The 20,910-nt window shown below is 39.3% G+C and overlaps 3 protein-coding genes across 10 annotated transcripts in view; 2 read left to right on the top strand and 1 right to left on the bottom strand.

Moving 5' to 3' along the window:
* EIF2AK2 (eukaryotic translation initiation factor 2 alpha kinase 2) overlaps positions 1 to 5,809 on the top strand; it is a 38,643-nt gene extending 32,834 nt beyond the window's left edge. For all 3 annotated transcript variants that reach the window (XM_072770513.1, XM_072770511.1, XM_072770512.1), the window contains 2 exons: positions 769 to 822; positions 896 to 5,809. In XM_072770513.1, coding sequence (XP_072626614.1) covers positions 769 to 822; positions 896 to 1,015 — 174 coding nt within the window. In that variant the 3' untranslated portion in view covers positions 1,016 to 5,809. The remainder of the gene's footprint in view (positions 1 to 768; positions 823 to 895) is intronic.
* GPATCH11 (G-patch domain containing 11) lies at positions 5,393 to 18,851 on the bottom strand. Of its 2 annotated transcripts, none has more exons than XM_072770523.1 (9): positions 18,669 to 18,851; positions 13,780 to 13,851; positions 13,026 to 13,252; positions 12,170 to 12,211; positions 11,218 to 11,338; positions 10,976 to 11,066; positions 10,034 to 10,144; positions 9,002 to 9,083; positions 5,393 to 8,321 (listed from the first exon to the last, which is right to left on the bottom strand). In XM_072770523.1, the coding sequence occupies exons 2-9, from the start codon at positions 13,836 to 13,838 to the stop codon at positions 8,266 to 8,268; spliced, it is 789 nt and encodes a 262-aa protein (XP_072626624.1). In that variant the 5' UTR covers positions 13,839 to 13,851; positions 18,669 to 18,851; the 3' UTR covers positions 5,393 to 8,265. The 2 variants fall into 2 exon arrangements, with proteins under 2 accessions (XP_072626624.1, XP_072626623.1); XM_072770522.1 differs by having other exon boundaries at positions 18,763 to 18,839.
* Positions 18,852 to 18,885: 34 nt separating this feature from the next.
* The window catches only part of HEATR5B (HEAT repeat containing 5B), a 99,747-nt gene continuing 97,722 nt past the window's right edge, over positions 18,886 to 20,910 (top strand). For 3 of the 5 annotated variants that reach the window (XR_012004519.1, XM_072770502.1, XM_072770505.1), the window contains exons 1-2: positions 18,886 to 18,972; positions 19,965 to 20,112. Coding sequence is in view for 4 of the 5 variants with exons in the window: in XM_072770502.1 (XP_072626603.1) it covers positions 19,987 to 20,112 (126 nt within the window). In the remaining variant the exon portion in view is untranslated. Of the gene's footprint in view, positions 19,044 to 19,679; positions 19,699 to 19,964; positions 20,113 to 20,910 lie in introns of those variants that run through there. The other 2 variants (XM_072770503.1, XM_072770504.1) reach the window with 2 other exon arrangements.

The following is a 20,910-nucleotide window of genomic DNA, read 5'->3' on the forward strand; positions in this document are numbered from 1 at the left end:
AAAGTATATACACCTCATATATTTCTTATTTGAGTCAGTAAAATTTTATTGATTGCCTGCTTTGCATAAGACACTGTGCTAAATGCTACAGGGTTTTAAAAATGAATAAAACTTGTTCTCTAAGAGTTTATATTCTAGAAGGGAAAATGAGAGAATGCTGTATATGTTTGGGGAGAAGACATGAAGTTTTGTGGAAATGCCTAGGATAGAGATCTTGCTAACTATTGGGATTTCCATTTCACAGAAGTATTTAAGCTAGGCTTTGAAGGATTGGTGGGCTTCTACTCATCCAAAATAGAAAGAAGGCAATTCCAGCCTTCAAACAGCAATGTGCAGAGTGTGGGAATAGCAGGCAGTGACATTTTTATTGGAATATATAAATAACAAGAAAGTGATGGTTAGTGGCACTGGAAAGATATGTTAGGGGTAGATTAAGGCAAGATGATGGACTTTCTTACTTTCTTATGGAGGTATTGGAAAGTTAAAGGCATTAGGCAACTGGGTATCTTGGTTTGAAGCTCAATAAAGAGAATTTGCCTAGAGCCAACAGGCTTCTCTGTACAATGAGGTAATGAAAATACCTATCACATAGGATTCCAAAGAGGATGATAGATAGTGCATATGATGCTCTTAATACTTGTACACGTTAAGGATGGGGTAAGATGGGGAAGGGGAGTCCTGCTTGCTTCTTAGCTAAGAAGCAAGTTTGGTTTCCCTTCCAAGTGAATAATTTCCTAATGATAATATATATATGTGTTTTATTTTCAGATTTTTAAAGAGCTAAGGGCTGGCAAGTTCTCAGATGTGTTTGATGCCAGAGAAGTAAGTACTTGGAAATAATCAGAATTTTATTTATTTCAATGTTCTGTTTCTTACTTTTGACTCATCATTACAGAAACAACTTCTGCAAAAATTACTATCACTTGAGCCCATGAAACGACCTAATGCATCTGAAATACTGGAGACTTTGAAGGATTGGAAGAATGTTGCAGGAAAAAAGTCAAGGACATATTAGAGCCCTTCTAAAAAAGTATTCTGCTTTGGATATTCAATTTTTTCCGTAATGGTCTAAAATCTTCTAGGGTATTTACCTTCTATTTTCATTTTTCCCTTAAATTTTCACTACATTTTAGAAGGCTCAATTTTTTTTTTTTTTTACTTCAGAGACATTCATACATTTGCCTTTTTCCTGGCTCGTCTCCTTATTATAAACATAGGGGGAGAAATCTCTCAAATTTTTTATATCAATTAGTAAATCAGCTAATAATTGTTTATTTAATGTTCACTGTTTCTAAGCCAAAAAATATAACGTCCTTTCCTGTCTTAAATAGCTGACAAGCTAGCTAGAGAAATAGGGGACCCATAAAAAGTGATATACAATCATTTTGGAAAACAATTTGGTCTGATCTGATTAAGTTGAAGGCGTATATACCCTCAAAGCCATCAATTCCATTCCTACATGAATACCTACAAGAATGTTCATAGAAGCTCTGTTTATAATGGCCAAAAGAATAAAAAACAATCTCCATCACAAGAAGAATGGATAAATAAATTGTATTTGTCATAAATGTCACTCATTTGTGACACATTGTAATACTACATAGCAGTGAAAATGGATGAATTACAAGCTAAATGCAGTAACATGATACATCTCATAGGAACATAATGTTAGCAAACAAAGCTGGTTACAGAAAATGTGGACAGAATGGTTCTTTACATAAAGTTCCAGAGAATGCTAAATGACATAATTTTGTTTAGAAATTCAAAAAATGTGGCAAAAAACAATACAGGGAAAGAAAGGAATAAGAAATATTAAATCCCATATTGGTTCTCTGAGGAGGGATGGAAGTGGTGCGACTAGCGAGGTGAAGTGCAAAGGTTCACTGTTTTTTCTTAAACTGGCTGTTGAGTTTACTACAGTTTACTGCATAGTCATTTTTTTATCTTAAATACATTTTGTATCTATTAGAACAAACACTTTAGAGAGATAACTGTGCTGGGAGACAGTAGGGAAACAGAGAATAGTGGGTTTGTGGGAGATCACTTTCTACTGAGGTATCATAGTGCAGGGCTTAGACGTGGCATTCCAGTGAGACTCAGGTGAGGGATTTAGATGAGTAGAGAGGAACTGTATGGGCAGTATTCTGGGCAAGAGGCGTGACTTAAATTCTGGAAAAGAAACACCTGAGAAACATTGGATATACTGGTTTGTTTCTCTGAGTTGTTGGAGGGACTAGCAGAAGATACTTTGGGTGCCTTCTTGGATTGATGGTTGATTCAAACTTTATAGCAATCAACTACCATTCTAAAATTGCCTTATACTTTTACAATTCTTAAAATATATGTATCTGAGATGAAATGTTTAGAAGTCTAAATACCACCTTTTCCAACACTCCATTATCCAGGACACTGACTAGAAACATAAACTCACAACAGTGTTGACCATAACTTGAGGCTCCTGGCATATTCAGTTTTGGTTATGGAATAATGAATGATTCCAATATTATTCATACTTATTTTTATGATTTTTTATGTTAAAACATACATTAAATCAGAATAGGGGTTGCCTGGGTGGCTCAGTCGGTTAAGCATCAAACTTCATTTTAGCTCAGGTCATGATCTCACGATGGTTGGATCGAGCCCCATGTGTGGCTCTGCGCTCAGTGGGTCATCTGCTTCTCTCCCTCTCTTAAATTTTTTTAAAAATTTATTTTATTTATTTGAGAGAGAGCATGAGCAGGGGAAGGAGCAGAGGGAGACTCCCTACTGAGCAGAGAGCCCAATGTGGGGCTCAATCCTAGGACCCTGAGAGCATGACCTGAGCTGAAGGCAGATGCTTAACTGACTGTGCCCAATAGCAAGCCCAATAGCACTTGCCCAACTGACCAAGTGCCCCAATAAATAAACTCTTAAAAAAAAAGAGACTAGAATTGTGAAACTCTATGTACCCATCACCCAGTTTCAACAACCATCAGTAATATTCTACCTTTCTTATATGTCTCCCCCTTCCTTTTTAGAAATTTTTTTTTACTAGTATATACTAAAGCGAATCTCAGGCATTAAATTATTTCATTGTAAATCCTTAAAAATGTATCCCTGACATAAGATCATTTGAATTTTAATAAAACCATGATACATTGTCATTCAGAAAAATTAGTAAGATTTCCTTGTCACATAATTTTATCTATTCAGTTTTCTTTACAAAAATATATTTCACTGCTTGTCTAAATCAGGATCCAACATTGCTGTAGCTGATGTCTCTTTTACTCTGTAACATTTACCCCTGTTTTAAACTTTACCTCTTGCCACTTATTTGAGGAAGCAACTGGATCACATATCTTATAGAATTTCCTTCAATCAAGATTTGACTGATAGCATCCCCATCATGTCTAGTTAGAGCTAGAAGCTTGATTTGATTCTGGTTCAAAAATTTTCCCCCCAAGAATACTGCATAGGTGATACTATATACTTTTTTTTTGCATCACTTCAGGAGGAATATGTTTGGTTGTTCCATTTTTGGTGATCTTAAGATGGATCAGTGGGCTCCTCTCCATCTTCCACCTAACAGTTTTAGCAACCATTGATGATTGTTTGGATCTATTATTTCATTAGAGGTTGCAAAATAGGGATTTTTGGATTTTATCAAACCTCTTTGTCATCTGTGATTCTTCTATATTTACTCTAAAGCTGAATGGGACAGATGGTATAAATACTTATTTTTAGAATGAGTTGGTGCCCTGGCAACTTCCAAAGGTGACAAATGAGGTTTTTGTTTTTTGAGCGGGAGTGTGACCCAACCAGTTCATTGAAGCAGTGTGTTTAAAATGGGTTAGAGCAGGAAGAGACTGTATATGAAAGAGAGAAAAAATAGTGGAGTCAGAACCAAGAGGAGTTGGTAACTAATTGTGGGAATTAAGGAGAAGATATGCAGCAGACATTACCTCCAGGTTTGTTTGAAAGAGAATGACTGGATGCCATTACAGGAAATAACAGGCCTCCATCACATTAATCCCCCAAAAGCCACACATCCTTGAGAGGTATTTTGTGTCACAGTTTTGTCTATTATACAATTTTTCGTTAGAATTTAAACCAATAGTGAGGCCACCTCATGTCTGTCCACATGGTGAGATGGAGCATGCATGGGAGGCAAAATGTTAGCTTTCGTTTGGAGATGCCGTGTTTGTGTTGCTGCCAGAATATTCAAGTGAAGATGTAGAGCCGACTGTAGGAAACACGATACGGACATGACAGAAAGGATGGAATTATACACAAAATGATGTGTTATGTTATCTGGAAGTAACCCCTGAAGCTCAATATATAGCTCAATCCAGGGGGTTGCCAACAGAGATTATATAGAGGAGAGCAGGATGAGGAACAAAGTATGGCAGACAGTCCATTTAGATACTTATTCTTTGTATCTAAATATCCACCCAGACGTTAATGTCTGTGATTCTGTATCTAGGACTATGGCCTATCCCAATCCTACATTTCCTCAGATGAATTGACTATGGTTGACAGATACATGGTGGCCTCACTGTTGGTTTAAACTCTGACTAAAAGCTGTATAACTGGTAAAACTGTGAGGCAAATCTCTCTCAAATATGTGTGGCTCTTCAGGGGTTGATTTGAGACCTGTGTCCATTTTCTATGACTGCTGTAACAAATTACCACAAACCTGAAGGCTTAAAACAACATACATTTATTCTCTTACGGTATTGAAGGTCAGAAATCTGAAATGAGTTACACTGGGCTAAAGTTGAAGTGTTGGCAGGGCCATGCTCCTCTGGGGGTTCCCACTCCATGACCCATGATCACTGTTACCATGTAGGCTGGCTGTGTGACTTGAATAAGGTTTTGCACTTAATGGCTCCCTGCTATGGTTTCTACCTAAAATTCATTTTTTTAAAATAAAATTTTACTGATATATAATTCACAAAGCATACAATTTCACCCATTTAAACTATATAGTTCAGTGGTGTCAAGTATGTTCAGAGTTGTGCAGCCATTACAAAAGGAAAACCCATACCCATTAGCACTCTCCTCATCTTCCCCACAAAGCTCAGCAACCACTAATTTACCTTCCATCTCTACAGATTCAGCCACTCTGGACATTTCATTTAAATAGAATCATAGGATATGTGGTCTTTTTCACTTAGCATAATGTTTTCAAGGTTCACCCATGTCATGGCATAGATTGGTACTTCATTCCTTTTTATTGCCAACTCATTATCAATTATATGGATGTATCACATTTTATTTATTCATCAGTGGATGGACATTTGGGTTGTTTCCACTTTCCTATTATGAACAATGCTACTATGAATATTCCTGTACAAGTTTTATGTGAACATATGTTTTCATTTCTCTTGGATAAATGCCTGGGAGTGGAAGGAAGTGCTGGGTCATACTGTAACCCTCATAACTTTGTGTATCAAGGTTTTCAGGACCAAATTCAGAGTGACGTCATAGTGTTCTGTCAACCCCACTCAGAATTAAATTTCTCCCTGCTACTGCTATTGTTCAGCACCTCAGTGTTATGCTCACCGATCTGCCTTGGAACTCAGTAATCCTATATGGCTCTTTTTGTGAATTACAGGAAAGCAGGGAAAGGCTCTTTCATTTTTATATGCCCAAGGCATAAAGCAGGAACTCTGCAAGTGCTTTTGAATTGGTGGGAAATAAAAGTATTAAGAATTTCATATGCTTGATCCTACAGACTGTGTCTAATACTAAATAATGATCACTTTCAAATTTCGACAATTAAATGACAAATAACACTTAAAAAATAAAGGTGTTTAAGGCAAACCAATTTCATGCATTAAAGTCTGTTTATTTTGGCTTATAGAAGCTCTGGTGTTTTGGATTTATATTAAGAAAATGAAACACTTAAGTAATTATAGATAGGACTGAAAATAAACAGGACAATATAAGTATAATGACAACATGAGTTAAAGTTTCAAATTTCACATAAATTTCACTGAAGCAAATTCAAATTCACTAAAGCAAATTTAAAAATTCTTTTTAATGTTTTGTTTCCCTTGGTTTTCATTGTCATTATGATATCAACAGACTTTTATTAATAAAAATAAATTTTTACTCATATTGAAAGCCTGTGTTTTTCATTGTTGATGGATAAGACTGGAGGGATGTTTCCCGCTGTCCAAGGTAGGCCTAGTTCTAGCCCTTGACCTGGAAACACAGACTATAACTCTGGTGGAGTCCTAGATCCCATCAAGGTTATCTGCACATTCTCAGCCTAATTACGCATGAACACCTTAAAAATATTCTTGGCCACTAGGCAGGTGGGAAGTTGTTCCAATAGTTAGTAACTGGAGAAAAAGCTGGTGCCTAACTCTGTTCCATCTAGAACAATCCACGTGGCTTTGGGAATGGCTACATGAATGTCAGCATACTGGCTGAAATGACAATAACACATCTGACTGTAATTCCAAGGAAAGATGAACTCCTTTGTTTTAGCTATTAATTCAATTTTATTTTTTAAGTGAAAAAGTAAATATTAAATACTATTATCCAACTGTATAAACTCTAGATTATATATATAAATATGTATATTTATATTCACAAAAATAGTAATTCATTTTCTGGATGAAGAACAGAGGCTTGGAAGTTAACTAGGTGATTCACAAGCTCTGCTGAGTCTCAGAATCAAGGGTAGTAATGTTCAGGCCACACCGACCAATTACATCTGAATCTCTTGGGGTAGGATGTTCATATTATCCTTTTTTAAAGTTCCCCAAGCTAAACATGATAACAAATGAATTAGGTCATATTAGGGCAGAGGCCGACACAAGTTGTACTATTGATTATCTTAACTCAAATATAACTTAGCTTTTGCTGTGTTCTTGGGTGTGAGGTTTCTAATAAAAGGAAGGAAGTTGATCCTTTGCTCAATGGTACTGAAAGGTGAGCTATAAAATTGTACCCCAAGAATGTAACAGTGCTCTATTTCTAACCTGTAGAACTACTCTTCATCCACAGGTGCTTATCAGGCTCATTCTTCGAACTTCAAAAGAAATACAGATATCCAGAAATTATTCTAGACCAGCTGAATCAAAATCATTAGGGGAGGCACCTGAGCTTGTAAATTTTTAAAAAAGTTCATGATTTTTGATGCCAAATTTTGGCTAAAGATCTTTAGAGGTGTGCCACATGGTATGTGCTTAGCTAAATTTGGTTAAATTATAGGGAAGCAGATTTTTAGAAAAATGACTTTAAAGAATCACAGTTATCCAGCAATGGAACAATCTATTTTAAGGCAGTGAGCTCTCAATGGCTAGAAAAATAAAGGCAGAGGTTGGATTACCACCTGCTGGGAATGTTATCCAAAGGCCCTCAAATTTAGTAAGTAGTTGGATCACCTGATATCTAAGGTTACTCCCAATTCTTAAGTTTCTCTAGCCAAAACCTGCAATCGATCACCTACAATGGATGTTCACATTGTTGTGAAAACTCATGATTTTTCCAGAAGTATCATAATGATTTTGTTTCTAAAACTGGCTAGAATGAAGTAATGTCAATGAAGTAGTGTTAATGGAACATTGCCTCTTATACTGGTCTTACCAAGGGGAATACCTTTCCCTCCTCATGCTCGCATGGACAGAAGGGACTTTTTCTTCCTCCCTGGGAGATAGAAGTGTGGGAACAAGCTCTGTGAATCCTCATTCATTTCCTCTCAAAAGACTCTCATCTGATGAGTGATTTTGGGAGCAGGAACTCAGCACGTGTGGCCCAGCCCCCAGTGGGTTCTCTCACCTTGAAAGCTAAATGGTCTCAGAATGCCAAGGTGGGCTCTATCTCTGGCAAGGCAGAGGTCTGCAGTTGTATGTAGGCAGAGAGATATTTTAGGGAGCCTGATAGGAAAACAAGACAACCTGGCTCTCTACTTTGGCTTCCCTGATAATAAAGCTGACATTTTGATCTCTCTCTGACTCCCATGTTTTATTTCTTAATTTGTTCCAAAGAAGAGGGGAATAAGAGAGTTACCTATTGGTGTCCTTAAGCCCCATAAGCATCACAATCGAGTCATAAATTGTAATTGCCCTTGAGTTCTGAGATAGCATTCCATTATTTTCTTGAAACTGATGAACAACCATAAAGTACAAAGTATTTCCAAAGTTACAGAAAGAACACAACATAGAAAAGGCCATCTTTCTTTACTGACATAATTTGGGAATTCTAACTGCTCAACTATCTGTTTTTAGCAAACAATAACATTTTCTAAGATTGTACTTATTGAGAGTAATCTTAGTCGTGATCTGCGGCAGTTGGTCCTGGGCAATTTGAAGAGAGGTCTTCTTTATCTGTGATTTATGTGAGAAAAATAAAAGATTAATGGGATTTATCCAGTAAACGATTCCAGAAAATTATATTAACATATTTTGTAGCTGTGTTTGCTACTTGGCTAAATCAGGAAAAGATACAACAATAACCAACAAGTCCTTACTGTCAAGTATAAAGTCCCTAAATTCCAGTTAACAGAGCCAACTTCGGCGAATGTATTAGAAGGGAAAGTACTCGGCTCTATAACACATCTGGCAAATTGTAAACCTATTTCTTTCCTTACAATAAAAAATAAAATGGGAGCGGATTTCAACATTCTGATTTTTATAGTTCAGGGACAATATTCTAACTACATAAAAGCTAGTTCTATAAATTTTAAATATCTTTCGAGTATTATAGCTGCAGAAAGAATCTTTAAACATGAAGCATGAAAACAAATCATCATTCCTAAGTAACTCAAATTCTTCATTTTGAAATAGAAGACCGAAAAATTCCCTTCTGCACATTTAGTTTCTGAAAAATTAAAAGCACCTTTAATAAGGCCTCAATTATTAAGACATTGATCCCACATTGCCATTTGGATGGAATAAGAAATTCCATCATCTATGGAAAATGTGACTTTCACACACACACACAGAAAGTAAAAAATATCAAAGAAGATTTGTATTCAGTATCTAAAAAGTATGAAGCATCCTCTTACCTTCATAGGCTGTTCCACACCAAATACAATACAGATGTTCTTCTCTTAAATAACCAGTCAGTATTTGTAATTTTTCCAGTATCTGGATAGAGAACATAGGCACATTAATAGTTCAAACTGAATAGAATCTTGGTTTTATGGTATCTTGGATCCTGCCAAATCAGCCCAAGGCCATAAATCTTCTGCTATTCTCTTAACCAGGTACCAAGGGCAGAACATGTATATTAGAACACGTCCCAGTTTATCAGCCACCCTGATATTTTCACAAGTTTGCCAGGCACAAAGAGACACTTGGTAACATTTAGAAAATAGGTTTGGGTTGGCTCTGTTTTAATCAGAATCCTTAAAAAAAAAAAAATCCTTTAAAGACCCCTTCTACTTTCAAAGAATCTTCCTCTCCCATGGGCCAAGAGTGAACACTGCCTCCCTCTGTCCTTAAAATTCCCATCAATGGTCTCTCAGTTAAGTGGAACATTGGTTTTGCAAATTGTACAAGTTTCTTGCAAATGCTTATATACAGGTAACCATAGAAATGTCCTTCCTTCATTGAATAATCTCCACTTCCTTTGAACTGTGGTTTTTTTTTTTTTTTTTTTGCTTTATTTATGAGTAGAGGAGAGAGGTACTCCTACAGAATCACTTACAGAAATTTAATAGGCAACAAGGTAGAAATTAAAATAATTTACATTTGCAGCTCATCCATCATCCAAACTGAAGCGGAGATGAGAGTATAAACTGAAGCTAAGGGAAGAAAGTATATAAAGTTTGGTTTGGGGTTAATAAAATAACCTTATAATGTAGTGGTTCTCAACAGGGGCTGATTTTCCCCCTCAGGGACATTTAGTAATGTCTGGAGACATTTCTGGTTGTCACAGGGGGAGGTGGAACTGGCATCCAAAGGGTGGAAGCCAGGGATAGGGATGCTGCTACAAGGCAAAGAACAGCATCTCCCAACAAATAACTACCCAGCTCAAAGTGTTAATGGTGCCAAGGCTGAGACAGCCTGCTCAAGGAACTGGTGCCAAAACATACACTTAAGTCTTCATTTTTATAGTCATCTTCATCTTGCTCTTTTTCCTCCTCTTCGTCAGTCTCCTCTTCGAGCCCCAACCAGTACCATGCTTCCCTAGGAACCTGAATGTTCTGAAAATGCAGAATTACTCCCAATTAAACACAAGTATGTTCATGTCAACATGAATTCATGTTCTTTCAATTAAATATTTTCTGAGTGGTTGCTCCAAGAGTAAAACACTATGCCCTATAAACCATGGGGATGAAGATCCAGTTCAAAGAATGTCCCCAAGTTGTCACTGGTCTAATAGGGAAAAGACGCTACATGTATACGTAGCCTAATGGGTATGAGATAATACATATACGCTAGAAATCCTAAGGGTCATGACACAGACACAAAGTGATATGAAAATATAGAAAAGTGAGAAATGGCTTCCAGTTGTCTATTTACATATGAGGAAAATTTTAAAACATTTTTGAGACTTTAAATGAAGTAATTTCATTTTGATGGAAATACCAAAATAAAAAAAATAAAAGCAAAAATGGAATTTTAAAAATCACTCACATCTGAAATAGACAGTAGTCTACCACGATTTTACTGATTAGAAACACAAGAGGTACTGAAAATAGGCTATTCTTATTAATTAAGTATTCTGGTGAACAGAATTTCTACATGCACCAGCTCCAAGTCATCAATACTTGAATAAACAGGGGATAATTAAATACAAAAATGTTATTTGACACTCATTGGGTAATTCAGACTACTCCAGTTCTTGCAGCAGACAAGTCATTGTCATATCAATAATTAAGGATCAGTGGTGTGTGTTAGATGAAAGCTTTACTGGGTAGCAGGCTAGATACACTGAGCTTGCAGTTCTTTTCTTTCTTTTTTTTCTAATTACAGGGCAAATCACACTGGATGCCAAAAAAGTATTCCAAACTGAATAGAGGTGAAAGGCTTGCCTTCTGTGTATCCAACTGCTGGCAGGCTCGCTGGCTTCTTCTCAGGTCCCCTTCCAGCTTCACTTCATCTTGCTTATGTTTAAGTCGCAGTCTAGTCGAGAGAAGACAACAGTTCCACTAAGAGTCTGTACTCTTTTTACCCATTGTATGTGCCCAAGTATCAGAAAACACACCACAATAAAGACAATAAACACGATAAAGACAATAAAGAATCCCCAAATAGCTCAAATACAAAGTGTTACCGAAACTGCTCTGCAGCTGTTTCTTCAGCTTGGTTTTTCATGTGAATCTTTCTCCTATAACTTTCTAGTTTTTCCTCTGCTTTCCGTTTCAGTAATGCCTCATGACCAAGGCCGCTTTTTCCTGTTCAAACAGCAAACTCTGCTGAGGAACCTGCTGGCTTCACCTCAAAACACGGCAACTGACATATTTGCAAATTACACACAATTCTAATTTGAGAACAATCATTCAAAATCATTTTACATGAATGACAAGAGAAAGCATTAGAGATTTTTTTTCTAAACACAAACACAATTTGGTTTTTACAAAGATTAGTCTGATCTGATAAGACAGTCACACTATACAAGATTTTTTAAATTGGGAAAATAGTATCAACTGTCATACTTTCATATAAACATAATGAATAAATAAAATATATATAGTTTTCCCTTCATTCAAAGTATTAAGAAAAACATTGAATGGATAAATCTGTCTTGGAAACTTTTAGGACATTTCAATGGACAAAAATAGCTTTCCACTTTTAATAGTTACAATTTTTTCCCACATTTTTGTGATTTAAATTTTATTTTACATTCACTGAAACTTTTATTTTTAGTTTAAAAGATTTAGGGATCCCCGGGTGGCGCAGCGGTTTAGCGCCTGCTTTTGGCTCAGGGCACGATCCTGGAGACCCGGGATCGAATCCCATGTCGGGCTCCTGGTGCATGGAGCCTGCTTCTCTCTCTGCCTATGTCTCTGCCTCTCTCTCTCTCTGTGTGTGACTATCATAAAAAAAAAAAAAAAAAAAAAAAAAATTAAAAGATTTAGAAGTTTAAGAAACATTTTACTGAGTGCTTCCTGTGATAAGAACTGTAATAGCGCTACCATAAAAAAAGTATTTAATAAACAAATACATGTGCTAGATTTAAGCGTAAGTTATTATTACTGGTAAATATGCTCAAAATAATTATATACCTGTTTTGACGTTAAGGGGGATTGGCTCAACAATACCATCTCCTAAGAAAAGAGAACAAAACACACAAACTACTTTAGAAATGCTTCCTCAAACTATAGGTGAGCATGGTATGCAATGTGACAATGTTCTATACATACCCTCCAGTTTCAATGCCACTTCAAACTGAAAACTGACTATACTCTATAATCAACTACTTTCTTTGCCTTCAGATACCTGTTCCTCATAAGGCTGACCCACAGCCTCCTATGCCATCTGAAGGTAGAGTTTCAAGAAGTGAAAATACTGATTCTCTATGTCCAAGAGGGTAGTAGTTTCTAGAGAAAGCAAAACCTTGGTAGGTGAGGATCAAATCAATTACAATAAAGAACAGAAAGACAGCTCATAGAAGCTGCTACAAATCTATGCCATCTACATCTTAATAAACTTTCCGCTTTCTAAAAGGGAAGTGAGAATTGAGCTTATCCAACCATGTGCTCCCTAAAGCAGTTGCCATGGGTACAGAGTGAGCAGTGCAGAGTCCTGCCATCCTCCTCAATGTTACTTCACTGTCCTTTGGCCGTTCGTACTTTTCAACCCTTCTCTCACCACCAGTCTTAGCTGCTGCCTTCACTGTTAGCCTTGTACATCCCAGATATTAGGGCCTTGAAGGCTGAGCTGGGTTGATAAGTAGCTCTTGATGGCAAATGGTTGTCTAAATGTAGGAAGATGAAAGTTCTCCATATGCTTCTTAGCATATAAGAGACTAATTAACTCAGTTGTTTTAATTTTGGCATAGTTGGGTAAAGTCTCTGGGACTCATCAATAAATCACCACTTGGTGGCTAGGAACACCTGTTTATGTCCAGACAGAACTTACCACTCTTGCCAAGGGCCTGACCACTTTTATATCCCATCTTTTGCAGCAAGGCAAATCCTTTGTTTTCACAGCCTAGTGCATTCTTCAACCCAATGTCACGTCTTTCTTGTTCTTCTTCTTTTAAACTCTTCTGCCTATTTTTCAAATTAGCTTCCTGTTGCTTTTCTTCTTTCCGACGGGCTTCTCGGATCTGCCTTAGCATTGGCAATCCTGGTCTAATGTCTTGTCTAAAGAGTAAGGGGAAACGTTATATTAAATGAGTATATTACGTTTTTTCATAACTTTGCTACTTATTAACTTGACACTACTTAAAAGTTAAGCACCACTTCTATGATCACCTTTGTTATTATTGATATTAGAACATAATCAGTGACCTCCAAGACTGGCTGTTTTAGTAAACATAATAAAGGCTGGTGACAGATTGCAGGAAACTGAAGGAAGTAGAGTTGAAGAAATAGTAATTTTACACTAATTTTTCTAGGAAGTTGGAAATTATAAAGAACAAAGTTTAATATTAGCTAGAAGAAACAGTAAGATAAAATAAAGAAGAGTAAATTTCCTTGGAAGAGAAGAATAACAAGAATTGAGGGTAGAAGTCAAATGTTGAACATTAAGAGGGAAGTATCTTTGTATGGATATCTAGTGAGCATTTCCACAAATCAATAAAACTGACTTTCCAATTCCCATTTAAAATCAATGTTCTTACTTAGGAGTCTCCTACATATCATTATGCGAGGTGTACGCATTTACTTACTGGACATTAATGAAGGAATCAGACATATAGTCCTCTTCTTCTGCCATGTTCAACTTCATATGGCAAAGGTATCTACAAATCAAATAGGATAAAGTAACAATACTCATTATTTTAGTTTATAATGGAAGTAGGCCTTTCTCTGGAGCTCTCCCACACAACCAAGTGCCTCCCAACATCTTCCTGTGTGAAGCTCTCCAACAACTCATTCTCTTCCACCTCATATCTCCTTCATCCCCTACTATTTTCTTTTTTTAAATTTTATTTATTTATTCATGAAAGACATGGAGAGAGAGAGGCAGAGTCATAGGCAGAGAGAGAAGCAGGCTCCATGCAAGAAGCCCAGTGTGGGACTTGATCCCGAGACTCCAGGGTCACTCCCTGGGCGAAAGGCAGATGCTCAATCACTGAGCCACACAGGCATCCCCATCCCCTATCATTTTCTTTCTTTCTTTCTTTTTTTAAGACTCTATTATTTTCAAATGAATGTCAGTACAATCTGCCTAGTCTTGACCTCTTATAAGCCTCTGCCAAGCCTTCCTCTACAACACCCTTTTTTCCTATAGTTGTGACCATTGCTTTAGTTCAGGCATTTCTTTCTCACCTAAACTATTAGAATTTCTAGTTGGTTTCATTGCATTTGGCCTCTCCTCTTCCAATCTGTTTCCTACATGCTATTTGGTTTTTTTTTAAAGACAACTTTTTAAAAAGTTTATTTATTTTTTTTTTAGTAATCTCTATATCAAACGTGGGGCTAAAATTCAGGACTCTGAGATCAAGAATCACATGCTCTTCCCACTGAGCCAGCCAGGTGCTCCTCTAGAGTGGTTTTTTAAAAAAACATAAGTCAGGTCAGGGCACCTGGGTGGCTCAGTGGTTGAACATCTGTCTTTGGCTCAGGTTGTGATCCAAAGGTGCTGGGATCCCAGGATCCTGGGATTGAGTTCCACATCGGGCTCCCCATGGGGAGCCTGCTTCTCCCTCTGCCTATGTCTCTGCCTCTCTCTGTCTTTCATGAATAAATAAATAAAATATTTTTAAAAAGTCGTGTCATTTAACCTATTTCAAATCCTTCACTTTAACACAGGAGCAGGAGGGATCCTTCATAATCTGATCTCTGTAGCTCCTTTAGGATTCAATATTCAAGTCACATGGGCTTCTCATTGCTCTTTGAACTTACTACAGATATTTCCTTCCTCCTAAGTCTAGGCTACCCTCCATAAAATATGCCCTGACCATTCCAGGCTTTGCTCTATAGCATTTCATACTCAAGCTGCTCATTTGGAACTTGATATAGTTAACATCTTACTTATATGAAAACATTTTTTTTTAAGATTTTATTTATCTATTCATGAGACACAGAGAGAGAGAGGCAGAGACACAGGCTGAGGGAGAAGCAGGCTCCATACAAGGAACCCAATGTGGGACTTGATCCCGGGTCTCCAGGATCACACCCTGGGCCAAAGGCAGATGCTAAACTGCTGAGCCACCCAGGGATCCCAATGAAAACATTTTTGAGTAGAGTTTCCATCCAAGATAGTTAAAATCATGTAATTATTTTCCCTTACAGGAATAAAATAATTATCAAGAAAAGTGCATCTCAAACTTTATTATGTATTTAAATTGCCTCAGGATCTTCTTAAGAGCCAGTGTCTGATTCTGAGCTAGAGCATGAAGTTCTGTATTTCTAATAGGCTCCCAGGTGATATCAATGCTACTGGTGCAGGAGTTAGTTACAAAGGGTAGTTATTTGTTGCAGTGCACATATGCTGTTGTTTTTTTTTTTTAAGATTTTATTTATTTATGAAAGAGAGAGAGAGAGAGGCAGAGCACAGGCAGAGGGAGAGAAGCAGGCTCCATGTAGGGAGCCTGATGTGGGACTCTATCCTGGGTCTCCAGGATCAGGCCCTGGGCTGAAGGCGGCGCTAAACCACTGAGCCACCCGGGCTGATCACATATGCTTTTTTGCTTGCACACCATCATTTCCTTTGGGAACTCAGTCCTCTGCCCTCCATGGGGTTCTAGTGGAGGGTGGCAATTTCAGTACCCTATACTCCTCTGGGCACTCCCAATTATAGTACACTATGTACCAGCAACAGAGGAGTGGATGATCAAACCAGGGCACATAAGCATCTCTTTCCTTACATGATATTAATAGATTATGTGGGGAAAGAGATCTCCACTGGCGTTTCTGAACTGGAAGTATGTGAAGCTGGGCTCCAAATGGCCATTTCCTGATCACTTAAGAGATCCTGTTCCGTAGAATGAAGCCAGATAGAAAAAATGGACGAAGGGAATCCTAAAAGCCATGAGTCTCTAACTCTAGTTCCTAAGTGATTCCTGTAGCCCTTTCTTTGATACTGTGACCTAACATTCTTCCTAGCTATATGGGCTAATAAATTTCTTCATTACTTAAACTTGTTGGAGTAGGGGTTCTGTCAATTGCAACTGAGAGTATGGACAATTACACTGGATGGGAAAATTATTACTGTACTTTTTGTTTTGCTTTTTTCCCCCCCAATTTTTAATGTGTATCTTCCTAACCAGGCTGTAAACCCCAAAGACAAGTTCCCTATATCCCTACCACTGTGGCCCAAGCTTTCACAAATTCTAAATGTTTAGCTATGATAAGAACAAGAGGGGTCTTGGGGCCCCTGGTGGCTCAGTGGTTGAATGTCTGCCTTTGGCTCAGGTACGATCCCGCAGTCCTGGAATTGATTCCCGCATCGGTCTCCCTGCAGGGAACCTGTTTCTCCCTCTACCTATATCTCTGCCTCTGTGTGTCTTTCATGAATAAATTAATAAAATCTTAAAAAAAAAGAAGGGTCTTTACTTTGTGATTTTGTAATAATAGAATACTTTTCTCTCTAGGCTATCATGTCTTAAAACAAATGTACAGGTAATGAATTTTTATAAGGCAAACACTCTTGTAATCAAGTAGTAGGCTCCAAGATGGCCCCTAATGATCTTGACTCTTGGTTCTCCACCTGCTTGTGGAGCCCCCTTCCACAGTGACCAGGATTGACCTATAACTAATAGGGTATTGTGGAAATGATAGAGAGTGACTTCTTGGTCATAAAAGACACTATATAGCTCTTATATCACTCTAACTCTGGATAGATTATCTATTCTAAAGAAAGTCAGCTACCATGCAGTGAGGACATTTAAGCAACTGAAGACCGGACCTCCTGTCCACAACCATTACAAACTTGGGAGCCACAAGAGTGAGACATCTTAGAAAGAGCCTCGAGAGATGCCTGGGTGGCTCAGCGGCTGAGAGTCTGCCTTTGGTTCAGAGTGTGATCCTGGGATCCAGGATCAAGTCCCACATCAGGCTCCCTGCATGGAGCCTGCTTCTCTGTGTGTGTGTCAATCATGAATAAATAAATAAAATCTTAAAAAAAAAAAAAAAGAGCGAGCCTCAAACTTTCAGGTGACTCAGTCTGAGGTAGCATCTTCACTATATCTTCTTAAGAAAGTCTGAGCTAAGCTAAACTACTAACAAATTCCTGACCCATAGAAACTGAGATAATAAGGTGACTATAGTTATTTCAAGCTGCTAAATTTTGGGATAACTTCTTATACTGTAAAAGACAATATAACACATCACCATTATCACCACCCTTGTCAGCTGCCCTCTTTATTCCCTACTAGTTATATAATTTTCTTATTTTTCTTCATAGTTTTGTCATCCATGTGTGCATCCTTAAACATTATAGTTTTTTCTTTTTACTATAAGTTAAAAATATGTAAGATTATACATAGCATTTGTGGTAACTCACCCACGGTCTCTAAACTTCAAATTCTTCATTTCTAATACTAGTGTTTTTATACATAATGGTTTAGTGCTTACCCAGTATCTCAAATATTTTTTATCTTATTTAATCATTAACAACTATATAAGGTAGGAATAGCTAAGTCCAGCTTTTTAGTTGGAGAAATTAACGCTCAGTTTGGCTAAATGACTGGCTCAACACCACAAAAACTCCAGGTCTCGGTGCAAACAGATTATTTTTAAGGGACCCACCTAGCTCTAAAGGGTTAGGCAGATCTCGATGGGAGTTCCAAGTTGTTGTTGTTGTTTTTAACTCCCCCTTTGTGGGTACAATACACTTTAGTATCACTCAGTCGCATCCAGCATAAGGATAAACCCAGTAAAGCGACAATCCGGGAAGAGATGACAGTGGCTTGGACCACAGTAACAGCAGCGGAACTGGTGAGAAGCGGTGGGATTCTGGGTATTTTTTTTTTAATTTTTATTTATTTATGATAGTTACAGAGAGAGAGGGGCAGAGGGAGAAGCAGGCTCCATGCACCGGGAGCCCGACGTGGGATTCGATCCCCGGTATCCAGGATCGCGCCCTGGGCCAAAGGCAGGCGCCAAACCGCTGCGCCACCCAGGGATCCCCAGATTCTGGGTATATTTTAAAGGTAGAGTTAACGAGACTGGCTGATAGACCCGAGGCGGTGGGTCAAAGAGCGATGTCAAGGATTTACTCCAAGGCTTTTGGTCTGAATACCTGGAAGAAAGGAGTTACCAGTGTTTGACAGTGGTGAGGCTGTAGCAGGTTTGGCTGGGGTGAGGTCTGGTTTTGTTTTGGCAGAGAGCTGGCAGGGAAGGGGCCACAAGAATGCGGCTTCAGACCTACAGAGAATCCCATTACGCATCCCAGGGGAGAGAAGGGCTACGTAGGGGGACGGGGAGTAGAAAGCGAACAAAAAAGCCTCAGTCCCCAACCACCCCAGGGGCGGCTGATTCCTCCCCGCTGCTAGCAGCCCGCAGACGCGACGACTCACGAGGGGGAATGTAGGTGATGGTGTGACGGGGGAGTCACAGCAAGCGCACAGCCCACCACCCTTCACCATTCTCTCCGGCATCCCCATCCCCTTACCTGGTAGCTCTACTAGCCCCGGACCAGCTGCCGAGAGCGCGCGGTGCGCATGCGCCCACCTACCAGCGCAGGACTTCCGAGCCTCGAGTCTCACCTGAGTTTCCCAAGCAAGCAATCGGAAACCTGCGGCAGGTGCGGCCGGGCGGATGTAGTTAGTGCGCTTGCGCAAAAAAGAGGGCCCGCCTTCCGCGCACGCGCTCTCTTCGTTTCCTGCCGGCGAGCGCGCGGGAGGCGGGGCATCCGGGTCCGTAGGCGACGCTGCCGGCCCCGGAACTCAGCTGTTCCGCCCCTGCCAGACTAGGAGGTGAGGCCACCCCCGTCTGCCGCCGAAGCATGCACGGTGACACGCACACACCCCCTGCCCTCTTCGTCCCCGTACGTTTTCAAAGGCCCGGGGAGGAAAATCGAGTTTGTAATGAGCGTTTCCCCTTCCTCAGTCCCCGGGCTCGGTTCTGAGGCGCCGCCACCTGTGGGTGACAGCCCGAGTGGCCCTGGCCAGGCCTGCGGCGGCCTCGTGCATCTCCCCCGGGCGGGGCGCTGCGCCGCGGTGGGCCCCGACTAGCCGGCTGGACCCCGACCCCCGACCCCCGCGCGCGCAGCGTCTGCGAGCTGCGTTTCCCCCGCCGCCCGGCGTTGCCACTGAAGCTTGGCCCCGGGGTCTGGCCTCCCTCGCCCGGGCCCTGTAGGAAAAATTTTGGAGACTTCCAGTGTGACATCTTTATACTGGGAGTTTTGATGTGCTTCGGGGCCGAGAGGCGAGGGGTGGGGGTCAGGGTGCTGTGCACCGAGCAGTGGGCGGAAAAAGAGGAGGCTGGGTTGTCAGGCCCGGTCTGTGTTTGATCTTGCTGCTTCAGTTTTCCCATTTATGGACTGGGTTAATGACATGTGTTTTGCTACGCATTTTTCTTCCGGAATAGTACCCTGTTTGCAGTACATATATATTATTTTAAGTCATCTCTACGCCCAACGAGCGGCTTGACCCCACGACTCCAGCTCAAGCCTCGCCTGCTCTACTGACTGAGCCAGCCAGGTGCCCCGTTATTTGCAAAATTTCTTTTTAATTTTCATTGTACCCCTTTTTTTCATTCCTCCAAACCAAGCATGGCTTTCATTTATGTTTGTTTTTGTTTTACCCTTGCCATTTAGAATTAGATTCATCAGCTTTGCCTCAAGGAAATTGTGAAAATTTCCCCCAAATGAAGTGAGAAGTAAAGCCATACGTTTCATTTCTTACTGGTTACATTCGTTAGGCTTGCCCTTCAAAAAATCCTTACAAGTATTTTTTAATTTGTTAAGGTGTGACTTTTAAACTTCAGCAATGGAGCTAGCCCACAGTTTATTGCTAAATGAAGAAGCTTTGGCTCAAATCACTGAAGCAAAGAGACCGGTTTTTATCTTTGAATGGTTGAGATTTCTCGATAAAGTCTTGGTTGCTGCCAACAAGGTATGGTGTTTTTTTTGTTTTTGTTTTTTTCCAGCTGGGTTTACATGATGAAGAATATTGTATGTTCATGATTTGTAAAGAAACAAGTATTATGTTTTGGAAAGGTTGTGGGTCACTTGTGGAATTGAGAATGTAACACTGGAATAGGAATTTTTATCTGTCCTTTGTCCATTTTGTGGCAAAACCTGAATCTTGTTTGAACCTAGCTTTTTGCCTACTTCATGTCTCTATGTGGACAGCTGAATGTGACTGGAGAAAAATATGATTATGTGACTGCCATCATTTTAAATACATTTATCTCCAACTTCAGGTGGTCCCTCAGTGCTGTCTAGCAATCTGAATATCTTCACTTATGTCTCTGAGGAGTTATAATAGGATAATAGGTTTTTTTTTTTTTTCTATTTTCTTCTTCTTACATAGTCTGTTTTATTCTGGTTGCTTTTCATTCTGTGTATGTTTTATTACCTGCTTTTAAAATTAGGCAGGTTCCTCACATACCTGATCATATTTTACTGTCTGCTTAAATTTGGGAATGAGTAATAAGTTCTCTGGGCAGGGAAGTTCATTAACTGTATTTCACTGTAGGATAGTCCTGTTGTTTGAGGATCCCCTGATGTTGGTATCATAGGTTTCTCTTAGCTACTCATTCCCTGGAAGAGACATTTCTACTCTAGTGTCCTAGGGTGTATTACCAGCTCCCTCGATTCTAGGAGCTGGGGGGAGAAGGCTAGAGACTTCAACATCCAGTATGTAAACTTTCATTTAATCCCCCTGTTCAGTGCAGTTTTCCCAGCCCAC

This window comes from Canis lupus, chromosome 12 (assembly GCF_048164855.1).
Source record: "Canis lupus baileyi chromosome 12, mCanLup2.hap1, whole genome shotgun sequence".
Taxonomy (NCBI): Eukaryota; Metazoa; Chordata; class Mammalia; order Carnivora; family Canidae; genus Canis; species Canis lupus.

Excerpts from the sequence above, each read along its gene's own strand:
- GPATCH11 (XM_072770523.1), bottom strand. The coding sequence starts at position 13,838 with ATGAAGTTGAACATGGCAGAAGAAGAGGACTATATGTCTGATTCCTTC. Across the intron at positions 10,145-10,975 it reads AGCAGTTGGATACACAGAAG|AACATTCAGGTTCCTAGGGA; the intron begins GCAAGCCTTTCA and ends CTGCATTTTCAG. Across the intron at positions 9,084-10,033 it reads ATAAAAATGAAGACTTAAGT|ATACTGGAAAAATTACAAAT; the intron begins GTATGTTTTGGC and ends TTCTCTATCCAG.